Here is a 14,569-nt window from a genome sequence, read left to right as displayed (position 1 = left end):
CACGAATTTGATGACAGCAACCTCTTTCCTGTTGTCCCTGCTAACATGTTCTCTCTAGAGTTAGAGATGCCTTGTATCAAACAAGCTCCACAGCCCTGACTTACCCTACAGGTAGAGTTAGCTAATGTCTCCATTACGTCTAATTGATGAGCTGAACTTTGTGGTATCTTGGATAACTTTTCTTTCCTTTTCTACTACCAATTATTATATATATGAAGACAGCCTATCAACTCCCTCCATGTCTCAATACAGAAAATTTCAGATTTTTGAATATAGGAAAGAAATGAGGTAATAAATATTGGGGATGCTGGGCACAATATTTGCCTTGAAGTTTATTTGCCTAGAAAGCACACTGTGTACACAGAGGAGATATCTATCTGTCATTCCTCTGTGGTACATCACTGTGTTCAGTTAACTATGTTATTGAAAGAGTAGTTCTCAGCGAATCGATTAAGACAACCTGTTACTGAGTTGTGAATGAACATAAATTTCTAGTACAAAAAGTAGAACCATTTAAAACTATAGATATTTAATGTATATAAAAGTAACCAAATATATGTTCTCAAAGCCACACAAGCAAATTTCAGACTACATTCCTAGGGCAAATTCAAATAGCTGTGAACTAAATGGCATGATTAATTTTTAATGTAAAAATGGGGAACTTTTATAAAAAACGTTGGTTAATGTTTCCTAAAAAATTATATTGCCTCTAAGAAGACCATATATTCAGGTTTACTAGTTTAATGCATTTAATCCCTTGGATATATAGAATTGGAATAAACACATGTGTAAACAGAGGTGGTTAAGAAAGCAATAAACCTTGTTAATCTTTCCAGCTCCACTTTCTATTTTCAATAATATTTCAACATCTTAAATATAACAATAGCATCAGTATTCCTAGTCATTGCTTACCATGAGGGGAGGGGGTTAATCAATGTTTATTTTGGGCATGTCTATTAAAGAAAGAATTATATGCAGCTAGACAGGTCATGCTGACTTTACAACTTCACTTGCAAGACAATTCACACTTAATAATTTAAAAGTGCTTTAGATACATTCTAAATTTAAGAACTACAAACACAGAACTTAATTTTTGAAACTATAAATATATATGACCTGTGTCTAAACATGAATATTAAATAGGCTGTCACAGCCCCTAATTCTGTACCCTTGTGCTTTGCTACATTTATCATTGGGCTGTAAGTGAACACATCCCACTTTCTTGATTCCTCTAGCCCACTTAAATTTCTGCTAGGTTCACAATGTGTAGAAGAAGGAAGATTAGAAAAGTAAGAAAAATGCAAAGTAGTACTTGCAAGTGCTGGAGCTGCTTCAGAAGACCTAGGAACACAGGGCAGAGAAGCACAACACCTTGAGGAAGTAGGACTTCTGTGACAGGTCCAGGACTAACTGGCCATGATAGCATCTCTGAAGTGTAGTAGCAGGTGTAGCCTCAGGGAATCCAAACCAAAAGTAACCCTAGTGTATTATTCCTCTTGCATGCTTGGTTCTCAAGAATCACCCTTCCTTAACGTACTTTCCCATTTTTGTTTGTTTGTTGTTTTTAAAAGTCTATATAACCACGTCTAAGGATTGATTTTCTTTTACACAAAATATCAAAAAGAAATCAGAGTTTCTCTAACTCAGTCCTGAGTGATATATTAATATGGCAGTAAAGTAGATTGAAATACAACTCTATTGCTCAAAAAGCTGGAATAATAAGTCAAAATTCATAGCAAGCAGGACTAGTTGATTGTTCAAAGGGATTATATTACATATTTTCCTTAACATACTCTTTAAGAGTTAGAATAAAATAAAAATCTGTAGCAATAGTAGAATACCAAATTGTGACAGTACGAATTTAAAGAATGAGGGCCGGGCGGTGGTGGCGCACACCTTTAATCCCAGCACTCGGGAGGCAGAGACATGTGGATCTCTGAGTTCGAGGCCAGCCTGGTCTACAAGAGCTAGTTCCAGGACAGGCTCTAGAAACTACAGGGAAACCCTGTCTCGAAAAAAAAAAAACAAAAACAAAAAAATAAAAGAATGAACTACCAACTGTTACATACATATACATAAGCTTATTACAGTAACTTGAGTAATAAAAAATATAATGAAAAGAACAACTAAAATATAAATTAGTCTTCAGTTTGAAATAATCATTACGAAAAGATAAAAAAAACATTCTTGGGGAAGGGCAGTGGTGATGGACGCCTTTAATCACAGCACTAGGGAGGCAGAGTTCGAGGCCAGCCTGGTCTACAAGAGCGAGTTCCAGGACAGGCTCCAAAGCTACAGAAAAACCCTTTCTTGAAAAACAAACAAACAAAAGGCAAACAAACAAACAAAAAACCATTCTGGAATTTCGTGTATACTTACTTAGAAAGGCTAGAAATACTGTGATTACAAGGCATGTGCTCAGGGAAGAATTGCTGTTGGTTGGAAGGGAGTGGGGAAGGCTTAGAAAAACCTTACAAGTTGATATGCACATTTACAATATGGCATGTGTCCATGGACACAAATACTTCCTCTTACCTATCTTTCTTTTTAAAAATTATCTTTTTAATTTTAAAAAGCTTTTATCATTTCAACTCTTTTCTCTAGTCATCTGACAATTGCTAAGGATTAACGCTATTGGACCAGGACTTTTCTTGAGTTATTTTCTTGAGTTGCTTAACTGGCCTGATTTTACTATTTTAAAAGGAAGAAATGAAGGAAGGAAGGAAGGAAGGAAGGAAGGAAGGAAGGAAGGAAGGAAGGAAGGAAGGAAGGAAGGAAGGAAGGAAGGAAGGGAAGAAGGGAGGAAAGGAAGGAAGAAAGGACGGAGGGAGGAAGGGAGGGAGGTAGGGAGGGAGGGAGGGAGATAGGGAGGGAGGGAGGGAGGAACAAACCTCACAGTTATATTTTCATTTTTATTTTATGTGTAAGAGGGCTTTGTCAACACCTATGTATGTGTACCATGCATGTGCAGTGCCTTTAGAGGCCAGAAAAGGGTATCAATGACATAGAAGAAACTTAAGTTTCATAATAGCCAGAATTTGTAAACAACCTTTATGTTCCTCAACAGGAAAATAAATAAATAAAATGTGGTATATTTACACAATAGAGTTTAATACAGTCATTTAAAAATGCTATCATGAAATTTGCAGGCAAAAAGATGGAACTAGAAAAAAAATCCTGAATGAGGTATTCCAGATGCAGAAAGACGAATATGGTATATGTCACTTATATGTGGGTATTAGCTGCTAAGTCAATGATAACCAAGCTATAATTCATAGAACCAGAGTGTATAGTGTAAGGGTTTTTAACCTTAATGCTACAAGCCTTTAACATAGTTCTTCATGTTGTGGTGACCCCAACCACTATCTATATTAGAGAGTTCCTTCTGTTTCAGTGTGTGTGTGTGTGTTTTCCCAAACTAGTTCTTCAATTGTCTTTTCTATTATGGCTTCATCATAACTAGCTTTTCTATTGGATGTTGTATGGTCTGAGTAACCTATTTGACTTTTTTTTTCTTATTTTCTCTAAGACCTGTTTAAAATGAACTGGAGGTTAGTTACTACACTCTACTCATTTCTTTGTAGTCTAAATGAAACTGTGTGTGTATCCTTGCATAATTACACTGATGGTCACTTAGGAATTAAACTCATTTAAGGAATATCTCTAAAGGTTAACAATGTTCTCCCCTTCAGAAAGTACACTGGACATTCCTGTCCCTGTTGAAGCTATCAGCAAGTACCTGTGTTTTCTTGATTTTCATCATTGACCTGACACTCTCTTCCTCAGTATACTTAACCATTAAAATGGCAAGAACTGCATACTATCTTTCTGAATACTGCTTTTAGAAAAGTAAAAAAAAAAAAAAAGGCTTTGCTAAAACATGTTGTCAAGCTACTTAAGAATCTGCTGTGGCTGATATTGAATTCCTATACTTACCTTTCTTTCCTTGGGGTGACAGGCATGTATTTTAAGTGATATATCATGCACAAATGTTGTTATTATATTTACTGATATTACACGTTTAGCATTTATAGATATTGGGGTTTAAGTTAGTAATCTTTTGGAAGTATATCTAAACATTTTTTATCATATAACAATTTCTTCCATCATAAAATATTAGAGATGGAAAGTCAAAAATAAAAATACATAAAAATGAATACGATTTGTTTTATTAAATCACCAGTAACTTTTTCTGCATGAGTAGTACTAGATTCCACTTCAAAACTAGCTTTTATATGTTATTTTAGACTTCTACAGATAAGACTAGTGAGGACTTCTTCAAAGTTATTTTTTGTTGCTTTTGGGAGAATTTTTTTAAAAACTTAATAAATGCCAAAGTCACAGCTGAATAGGAAAATTACTTCTCATATAGTACAGAAAATCCATTATGATTGGCAATAATTGTAAATTTCAAAATAGGTAGTAGACAGAGTTTAGAATATTCCCAACACAGGGCATGATGTACATCTGAGGCTGTAGATATATCTGGTGATTAAATGCTGCATACACATCAAAGGCCATACTTCACCTCATTATGTGTCCATCAAAAAATTACTTTAAAGAGAATAAGTAAAATATATTTAGGGAACTGGATAAACGGCTCAGTAGCTAAGAGCACTCGTTGCTCTAGAGGACTCAGGTTTGATTACTAGCACTGGAACAGTAGCTCACAACTGTCTATAATTCCAATTATAGGATCTCTTCTGCCTTCTCTGCATTGCTCACATGTATATATCATGTAGATATATATGTAGACAAAACATCCATGCAGAAAATAAAAATAAAGGAAAAAAATTTAAGGCATAATTTTAGGAAAAGTTATTTCTCTGAACTTATGCTGAATTATAGACAAAGAATATAGGCCGGGCGGTGGTGGCGCACGCCTTTAATCCCAGCACTCGGGAGGCAGAGGCAGGCGGATCTCTGAGTTCGAGGCCAGCCTGGTCTACAAGAGCTAGCTCCAGGACAGGCTCTAGAAACTACAGGGAAACCCTGTCTCGAAAAACAAAAAACAAAAAACAAAAAAACAACAACAACAAAAAAAGAATATAGGAAAATGTCAGGATCTGGGGATCTTTTTTTGTTTGCTTGCTTAATGGTTGTTTTGAATTCTTTCAGGCTGGATAACTCCAAAAACTGCTAAACTGTAGACTATATATTAGCTTTTACAAATGAAATGAACACATCTTATAGCAAAGTTTCCATAAATATAATAAATAAACTGGGAAGTATAAAATCTGTTGAGATTGTAACTATACAAATATAGCTAAGTACTAAATAAAATAATTATCTACAGCACAATCACAAGCACAGGTCTTCAAGCTTAGTATGCATCACAAGACATCATATGATGTACTGATACAGACATATAGAAAGGATTTTAACTCTGTAGGTTTTGTGACTAACAATGATTCTATTGCTTTGTATTTAGATCTTTAATGAATTCATTTATATATTAAATCTATTTTATGTGCATGGATGTTTTGTCTCTCATATGTCTGTGTACCATGCATGCCTGGTGCTCCTGGGGGCCAGAAGAGGATGATGGACGCCCTGAAACTGGGGTTACAAATACTATGAACTGCTATGTAGGTGTTGGGAATTAAACCTGTGTCCGTCTGGAAGAGAAACTGGTGCTCTTAATCTATGAGTCCTTTCTCTAGCCCTAGACCTTTAATCTAAAGGTAAGGGGAAACAAAATCTCCCCAAATAAAGTGTTAGTATAAAAGTAGTACTTACCAGTACCGGAATTTGGAACCCAGGGTAAAATAATGTGCAAAAAAATTCTTTTGAGGTGGAAGTGGTCTATCCAGGCGGAAGAATGTATGATGTTCTACACACGCTTTCCACAAATTTTTACATGCTCTGTAATTCACCATATTAAATCCCAGCAATGTTTCTCTAGATTCATGCTGTATTAAAGGACAAAATTCAGAGAATATGAAAAAATATCAGGATCTGATAATACTTTTGACAGATAAATTAAGCAAGCCCTATAAATGTTAATCTCCTTTATGATTTTGTTTATTCAACAACGACTCAGTGAACTAAGTAAAAAGATGAGTTAAATGCCCTTTAGTAATTTTACGACTTTTAGGGACTTCTATTCTCTATCATAGTTAGAAATAAGTTTAAATTTTTTTTTTACCATTTTCAAATTTTATTAGCTATGAGTCTGCTTCAAAATATAATCTTGGACCATAAATTAAATTTATAATAGGCCCACAAATTGCATTATACCTTCATTAAAGTAAGAATATTCAGCACCTCTAAGCACTATTACAAAATCACATTATAAACTGACTAGCGCTAAAATAGAATAACTTTAGTTTTTCTTTTTTGCATAAACCACATTAAAGCAAAGCACATATCTCCTAGTTCTGACTCCAGACAATGCGACCAGTCAATGCAGACTATGACAGATCGTTCTATGCCCCCTAGTAATACTCTCCACTCCTTCTTACACTAGATTATCTTCTAATGATAATTACTTTTTTGTCATGACCATAAATTAGTCATACTTGTTTTCATTTTTCATGGTATTCTATTGTAATATAGCCACAACAGCTTATCTACTGTTTATAGACATATGATATTTCCCATTTGGGATAGAAGAGTAATGTATGTGTGTATGTATATATATATATATATATTCCTATCATCTATATAAATATGTACATATTTCTGTTCCTAGATCATAACATATATGTTTAGCTTGAGTGGTTAATACTTCCAACAACAGAGTGTGTTCTATCTATATCCTAACCAATTCTGCAATTTTCTGTTTGGGTTTTGTTTTTGTTTACTGAGACAGCATTTCACACTGTACCTTAGGCTGGCCTGGAACTCACTATGAGGTTCAGGCAGGACTTGAATTTATGACAGTTCTCCTACCTTATCTTTTAGATATTGTATTATAATCATGTACCACACCATCTAATTTCAGTCTTTCTTACTTCACTGTCTTGATAGACAGACAGAAGTGAAACATTTTGGTTGTGACCTATACCTACCTATTCTAGATGACTAATAAAATTCAATATCCTTTCATGTTAATGCCCATGTGGATTTTCGGGGTGGGGGGTTGGGTAAAGCACAGCCTCTTTTGTAGACCAGGCCAGGTTTGAACTTGTGGCAATAACCCTCTTAGTTTATCAAATGCTTTGGGTTGCCATGTTTACCTTGTATTAGTTTTTAAGGCAGGCTCTCACATTATGTAGCCAAGGTTGATTTTGAACTCACAACTTTCTTGTTTTAACCTTGTTAAGTATCTGGCTACCATGTGGATACTGTCCTTCCTGAGGTTGGTATTCAAGTCACTGGCATATTTTCTGTTGGATATATATGCAAGAACTTGTACAGCCATGTGTACTACATATATAGTAAGTGCTACTTTACTCTCTTAATGAGACCTCTTGATGAACAGTTACCAGTTTTGAAACAGTTCAAAAAGATCAATTAATTATCTTTAAAGTTAAGAACTCCTATACCTTCTTCAAGAAAAATTTTCATCATGCAAATATTTTCCATAATTACATCATAAGAAAATGCTCATATATAAGAATATATTTTCATATTAAAAGGTAAAATGATTAAGCATAACTTGATCACTAGAAAATTAAATGTACCATTAACAATTGTTTGTACATGCACTATCAGTTTACGTGTTATATAATATACAATGAACATTATGAAAAATGACAGAATGTCTCACGGAGAGCATAATAGAGTAACATTCTTAGTGTGTGTGCACTAAGATTTAGATATATTGCCTCCCTTTTAAACAATTGCTTCAAACAGTCTGTATATAATTTGGACACTAACTGTATTTGAAGTGCAATAACAATTTTTCCAATTAAACAACAAACATAAAGTGTCTTAAGAGTAAGTGCAACAAATTAAAGTTTGGATTTGCTGCTGTGGTTTAGGCACAAAGTCTTGCTTTGTAGCTCTACATGTCTGAAACTTGCTATGTAAACCAGGGCTAGCCTTGAACAAGCAGTTACCCCACAATGTCTGCCTCCAGAGCACAAAGATTGCAGGTGTGCATCACTACACCTTACTATAAGTTTAGATAGTTATAAACAAATGTTTTACAGAGAAACATTGGCAACATGACCTTCTACAGAGTATTCCTGTATGTGGTCTTTAACCACTCCCTATTTGACTTTTGATGCTAACTGATACAATCTCTGAGAAAACAAGTATGAGAACTAAATAATAAAAATGGTTCATATATTAGCAGGCACATTTTGTTTTCAATAAATGTTACACTTCATCATAATCATAATAATAATAATAATAATAACACATTCACCACAATGAGGAAAACTAGAAAAGTTCCTTCTACAATACTTTCTATAGTTACTCCAAGTAAAATATTTGTTCTCTAGTGTCTGGATAACAAGATTCAGTATACTTTCTTCTCTGGATATTTACTCACACACACAGTGTGACTGTTCTATACCAGGATTAGTCATAATGTTCCCCACTAACAGGAGAATAAACTGATAGTTTATGGCATATGCACTTAGTGGAATATCACACAATAAGGAACAAACCAGCAACATCATGGATGTCAGTACAACAATATGAATTACACATAGTGAAGGAAAAGAAAGCAAACACAAATAAAGATGCTATATAGCTTCATTTATGAGCTATAAGTGTAAACTAATTTATGACAGTACAAATGAGAATAATGCTGCTTATGTGTTGGTAAGGTTAATAGCTGGAAGTGGACACCTTCCCCTTAGCACAGGACTAGGTCATGCTCTCTATATTAATATGAGTTTATCAAGTACATACTTAAGGTCTAAGTACTTTCCCATACTAAATTTCATTTTGATAAGAAATCTATTTTTAAAATTCTCCCATATTTGGTAAACATAAATGATAAACCATAATCACAAAATAGGACATTTTCTTCTAACAGGTAGATATTGTAGCTAAATGAAATACAATGTTAAGATTTTAAGGAAATTTTACACATACACATCTCAAAACATGGGTGTGAGATTCCCGTCTGTATGCTGTGAATATCACTGGTTAATAAAGAAACTATCTTAGGCCAGCAAAGGGCAGAATATAGGTAGGTAGAGAAAACTAAACTGAATGCTGGGAGGAAGAAGGCAGAGTGAGTGCGACGCCATGTAGCTCTGCCAGAGATAGACAACAGAACTTTTTCTGGTAAGCCACAGCCTTGTGGCGATACACAGATAAATGGAGATGGGTTAAATTAAGATGTAAAAGTAAGCCAATAAGAAGCTAGAGCTAATGGGCCAAGCAGTGATGTAAATAATATGGTTTCTCTGTGATTATTTCGGGAGTCTGGGCAGCTGAGAAACGAACAAGCAGACTCCTAAAACAGATTGGGGCTGGAGAGATGGCTCAGAGGTTAAGACCACTGGCTGCTCTTCCAGAGGTCCTGAGTTCAATTCCCAGCAACCACATGGTGGCTCACAACCATCTGTACTGAGATCTGGCGCCCTCCTCTGGCATGTGGGCATACATCAAGGCAGAATGTTGTATACATAAAAATAAATAAATAAATATTTTAAAAAAAAACAAAAACAGATTGGCAACCAACGTAGGGCCATCGTGTATTAATTTGCAAAGATTTGTAAAAAATAATGCAAACTAAGAACAGCTTAGTTTGTTTGCATATTCATGTCTGTAAATATGTATGTGATTTGTGCCAGAGTCTTGCCTTTATAACTCAGGATAGCTTCAAATAGATAGTCCTCCTGCATGCTTGTGACTAAAGGTTTACGTCACTATACCACACAAAGCTAGTTTAATTAGATAAAACACGTAAAATAATTTATAAGATGAAGTTGTTTTAACACTATATTATCACTTTGATACAAGATGTAAGTCCATGAACTAGAAACAAATATTCAGTACTCCCAAAATGAAATAAGCTTTCCTATGAAAGGAACTCCTATATATTTAATATGGGAGAAAATTAGAAGTATTTACATGTATGCACTTTTGTCTACAATGATAGAAAGTTTTAATTTTTTATCACTGTGTGTTGATAGACATGTAGGTGTACACACGCACATGTATTAGGATGCCAGAGGATAATCTCAGGTAGTATTTCTCAGAAATACTGTCCCTTTTATTGGAGACAGTCTCTCAAAGGCCTGGAGTTCTCCCATTAAGCTAGACTGGCAGGTCAGGGAGCTGGATGGATAAGCCTGCCTCTGAGTTCTCACAGCTAGATTATAAGTGCAGCTTTTTTATAGGGGTTTAAGGCATCCAACTGCTGTTCTTGCACTTGTATAAACCCTATACAAATTGAGCCATTTTCCCCGCCTATGGCTAGGCAATCTTAAAAGATTTCATTTGTATCAATAATTATTAGATCAATACTCACCAATTCTTTTCTAAGTTGAATAAAAAATTGTTTGCATTTAAAAGAAATTTTTACAATCTTCAACCTGCACAAAAGAGAATTGGAGTGTTCAAAATTACTGGCTAAATATGAAAATATTAAAAGATTTGGAAAATTATAGGTATGATTTTTTCATATTTTATGGTTTTTGAAAGTTTCATACATTTATAAGATGAATATTAATCAATCTATTCACAAGTACCTCCAACTCCGTCTGATACTACCACACTTTCTCCTTCCTAACTTCATGGCCTCTTTTTAATTTTTGTTTTTGTAACTAATAACCCCAAGTTCAATTACTGCTGCCCATGTGCACACAGGTAAGTGGCCATAATCTTAAGTTTAAAGTGTGCCAATATCTTCTCATTTTCTCATATAATCTCTAATACATATATCAATAATGTAAAGTTTATGAGCTTCCTAGAAAAAAAATCTAGGTGCTCAACTGAGAAAATTTTTACCAAATTCTATCTTCTATGAATTACATATTTCCCAATTTTCTATTTTCAGAAATATTCATCAAAATTAAAATCTCAACAAATATAAATAACATTTAAAACTTTTAATACTACAAAGCATGCATGAAGGAAAGTGTAAAATTTCAGGGTTCTATAACTTTATTTCAAAAACCATTTTAAAAAGCTTATACATTACCTTTTAAAATATATGTAACTTATTTTTGTTATTTGAGACAGATTCTCACTATATAGCCTTGGTTGGCCTGGAATTCACTATCGTAAACCAGTCTTATTTGCTTCTGACTTCACTGTGGCCACCACACCCAGCCTAAATATACGCAATTTATATAACACTAATTTCTCAATGTTCCATTAGTACAATTCTTGACTCTAGCTGGTTTGGCTTCTTATAATAACCATATAAAAAGTAATACTCAGATCTTTTTCGGCTGTAACACTTAAAGGCCATGAGGCCAAAAAGACTGGATCTTAGTAAAATGTGATTTGGGACCCAATTTTCTAATATTTCTAAGATTTGACAGTGGTTCTAAGTTTTGATCTTCATGACTCATACCTGTATCTATTAAGAAGCTTCAAAGAATAAAGTTCTCCGATCTCAGTCACTTGAGAAGACAAATTTACCAGTCATACTTAGGCAGATCCTTTTAAAGTGGGGAAATATAAGTTTAGGTTTTAGGTCTGAACTTTGTGTTGCTGGGGGACTGAACCCAGGACTTTACACATGTCAGTCAAGTGCTATAATACTGTGTAAATTCCCAGATCCACGGTTAAAATTTATTATTTTTCTATTATATCTTGTGCTCTTACTTCATAAATAAATAACAATATGGATATATTATTTTCTCATATAAAAGGGTATTATTTCCAGAAAGTAAAGACTGTATAAAATAGCCTGTATTTGTAGAAAGAAAGTAATTTAAAAACCTATACAGAACTACATATACTTTTAAATTTATACATTAATATTAAGAACCATCATGCAAGCAACAAATACAAATGTTACTCATTTCTAAATGGACGAGAGAGAAAACATAATCCAATTCCAGTCATCTTCATTTTACAAACACCAGAAAACATCAAACAATACAAAATTTTACACTGGATGATGGTCTTTAACAAAAGTCTACTTGTATGACTTGTGTTTCTTACAATGAATAACTTTTGTTTTATATAAGATAGCTATAATAATTCTTCCCTTGATTTCTGTGTTCTTGATTTATCTTCTATAGTGAATTCTACCAATCTGTCTCTTTATGTTTCATATATACCTCTTGTAAATAGAATATACATAAAAATTTCAATCCCTTCTGAGTATTTCAAAGAGGATAGATGAAATATCAATAGCACATAAAAAGATTGTCAAATTATTAGCTATAAAATAATACAAATTAAAATTAAAATGAGATATCATTTAGCATCCAGCAGGATGCCTTTAAGTCAAAAGACTAACAATAAGTGGTAGGGAGACTATGGTGAAATGAATCTAGCACATATCCCATTTGGGATGGAAGGTGATAGACACCACAGTTTGAGAAAAAAGCCTGGCAAACTTAGAAATTCTAATCCTTTGTATATGCCCCCTACCAATACTTATACAAATATGCAGTGGAGCACAGGTCTTTAAAGTCAACAGGAACAACTGACGAGCTGTGAAACAGAATGTGATGTAACTACATGACAGGGCATTACTCAGCCTCAAAGGGGGCACTGATTGATGTATGCTCTAAGATAGATGAATGTTAAGAACATGCTAAATGAGTCACTCAAACACATGGTCTCATTTTAGAACAAAATAGAAATATAATTAGGGCTGGAAGTAAGAGGCAAGACAAGGGGTACAAAATGATTTATAACAAATGATCTTTTCAGTACAATGAAAATGGTTCACAATTATATTAGGTGATGATGTGTTCTTTAACTATACTACAAGCACTGTATATTTCCCAGTGGTATTCATAAAGCATATAAATTATAAAGTTCAAAAATCCATTTTGATAATCTGCCTCTTTCAATCTGAAAGGGTGGTTGCTATTTTTCTTGAAGAACTTAGTATAATGTTTCTCACATGACAGGGTTTCTTTAATTCTCTTGCTTCTGCAACTATAGACCAAGTTGATGAGTTTCATCTTTGAACACTTGCACATATTTCACTCAATCATTCGTGGGCTTTCCAAAGACAAATGTCATGTAATTCTTGTCCTTATTTCTCTGTAAAATGATGTTGTTGGTGTTTTCGTCCTCTTGAAATTTGCAGTTGAATCCAAATATGATTTACTGACTAAAAGGAATCAGATAAACATTCCTCAGCCGAAACTTCATGTTCATCTGACAGGACGAAGGCTGTGGTTGCTGCATTGTGAGCAGCCTGAAGTGCAGGCTTAGCTTCCGCAAGTGCCCTTATTCTGCCACTCTCACTGTCTCTGGTCTCCTACTAGTCTCTTTCAATTCCCTTCCTTGCAATTTTTTAACTGTAATCCCGTCATTAGAAAGGACCTTTTTGATACGATCTGTAATATGTGAGTTGGGGAATCCATTTTAATCCTATGATTAAATTTAAGTGGCATCGAAGAAGTCCATCCCCCTTAGCTCTCATAAAAACTAAAAGGGCACTTGATTCATTAACTCATAAAGTTTGAAGACTCTCAGAAGACGGGACACCTTAAGTTTTTTCTTAATCCATTCTAAATCTACCACCTGGCAATGAGTCGCCGCCACCTTTTAAGCACTCCCAATCATCCATTCCCTGTGGTCACTTGTCTCCAACTTTCAAGGCAGGAGTTTACTCTGGGAAGAAATTAAAGTTGTCAATTTTCAGTTTCTTTGGGGTTTTTCTTTGTTGTGGTAGCAGGACAGTGAACACCTTACATGTCAGATCAGGAAGCTAAACAATTTGTCCTTCTTTTATTATCTTAATGTCTTTGTTTTCTTGTATTGCGTATTTTAGAGAATAGTTGGAAATTATCCATTATAGCCCATGGTGATATGGGCTTGATAGTTCTAGCAGCTTTAAATCCCATATATTTAATTATTGAAAGCAATATTTAAAATTCATATCATGAAATATGTAGCACAAATAATAAAAACCCCGAGACAGATACTGGGGTTCAACCTGAAGATCAGAAAAGCAAAGCAGCCAAGCCACTAGAGAGCCCTTACCTGTAGACTGAAAAAGAACGAGTTCCTGGGCATCCTACCTTATATTCCTCTCTAGTGCTGGAATTAAAGGTGTGTGTGCCTCCCTAGTTCTGGGATTAAAGGCAGGAGCCATCATCACCTGGATCTGTTTCTGCAATGATCTTGTGTAGTCAAGGGTAGCTTGAATTCACAGAGATCCATATGCCTCTGTCTCCCAAATCCTGGAATTAAAGGTATGTGCTACCACTGCCTGGGCTCTTTAGTGGCTTAGTTTTACATTCTGGTCTTCAGGCAGGCTTTATTTATAAAACATAAGTAAAATATCACTATAAAAATATTTTCTAATTAATAATTCAATGTTAACATGCATTATTTGGTTTTCTTAAACCCAACCTGCATAAGGCTTTGGGCATGAGTATTATTTCCCAATTTTAAGCCAGCTTCAAATACATTTAAATGATGCATCAAGTCTTCCATCACAAATATCCGACATAAGCTGATTCCTCAAAATTCACTGTCTCCTTCCAACTGAGAACCCTTTTTTGCATCCTAAAAA

At 34.4% G+C, this 14,569-nt stretch overlaps 1 protein-coding gene across 1 annotated transcript in view; it reads right to left on the bottom strand.

Annotated features, from left to right (window-relative positions):
• Window positions 1–14,569, bottom strand: part of Ptpn4 (protein tyrosine phosphatase non-receptor type 4) — a 177,079-nt gene that overhangs the window by 55,711 nt on the left and 106,799 nt on the right. The window contains exons 11-12 of the mRNA XM_038349264.2: window positions 10,382–10,445; window positions 5,740–5,912 (exon numbers count right to left, since the gene is read on the bottom strand). Coding sequence (XP_038205192.1) covers window positions 5,740–5,912; window positions 10,382–10,445 — 237 coding nt within the window. The remainder of the gene's footprint in view (window positions 1–5,739; window positions 5,913–10,381; window positions 10,446–14,569) is intronic.

The sequence above is a fragment of the Arvicola amphibius genome, chromosome 12, assembly GCF_903992535.2.
Source record: "Arvicola amphibius chromosome 12, mArvAmp1.2, whole genome shotgun sequence".
NCBI lineage: Eukaryota > Metazoa > Chordata > Mammalia > Rodentia > Cricetidae > Arvicola > Arvicola amphibius.
The sequence above is the reverse complement of the archived record's forward strand: the minus strand, read 5'-3'. Positions and strand labels throughout refer to the sequence as shown.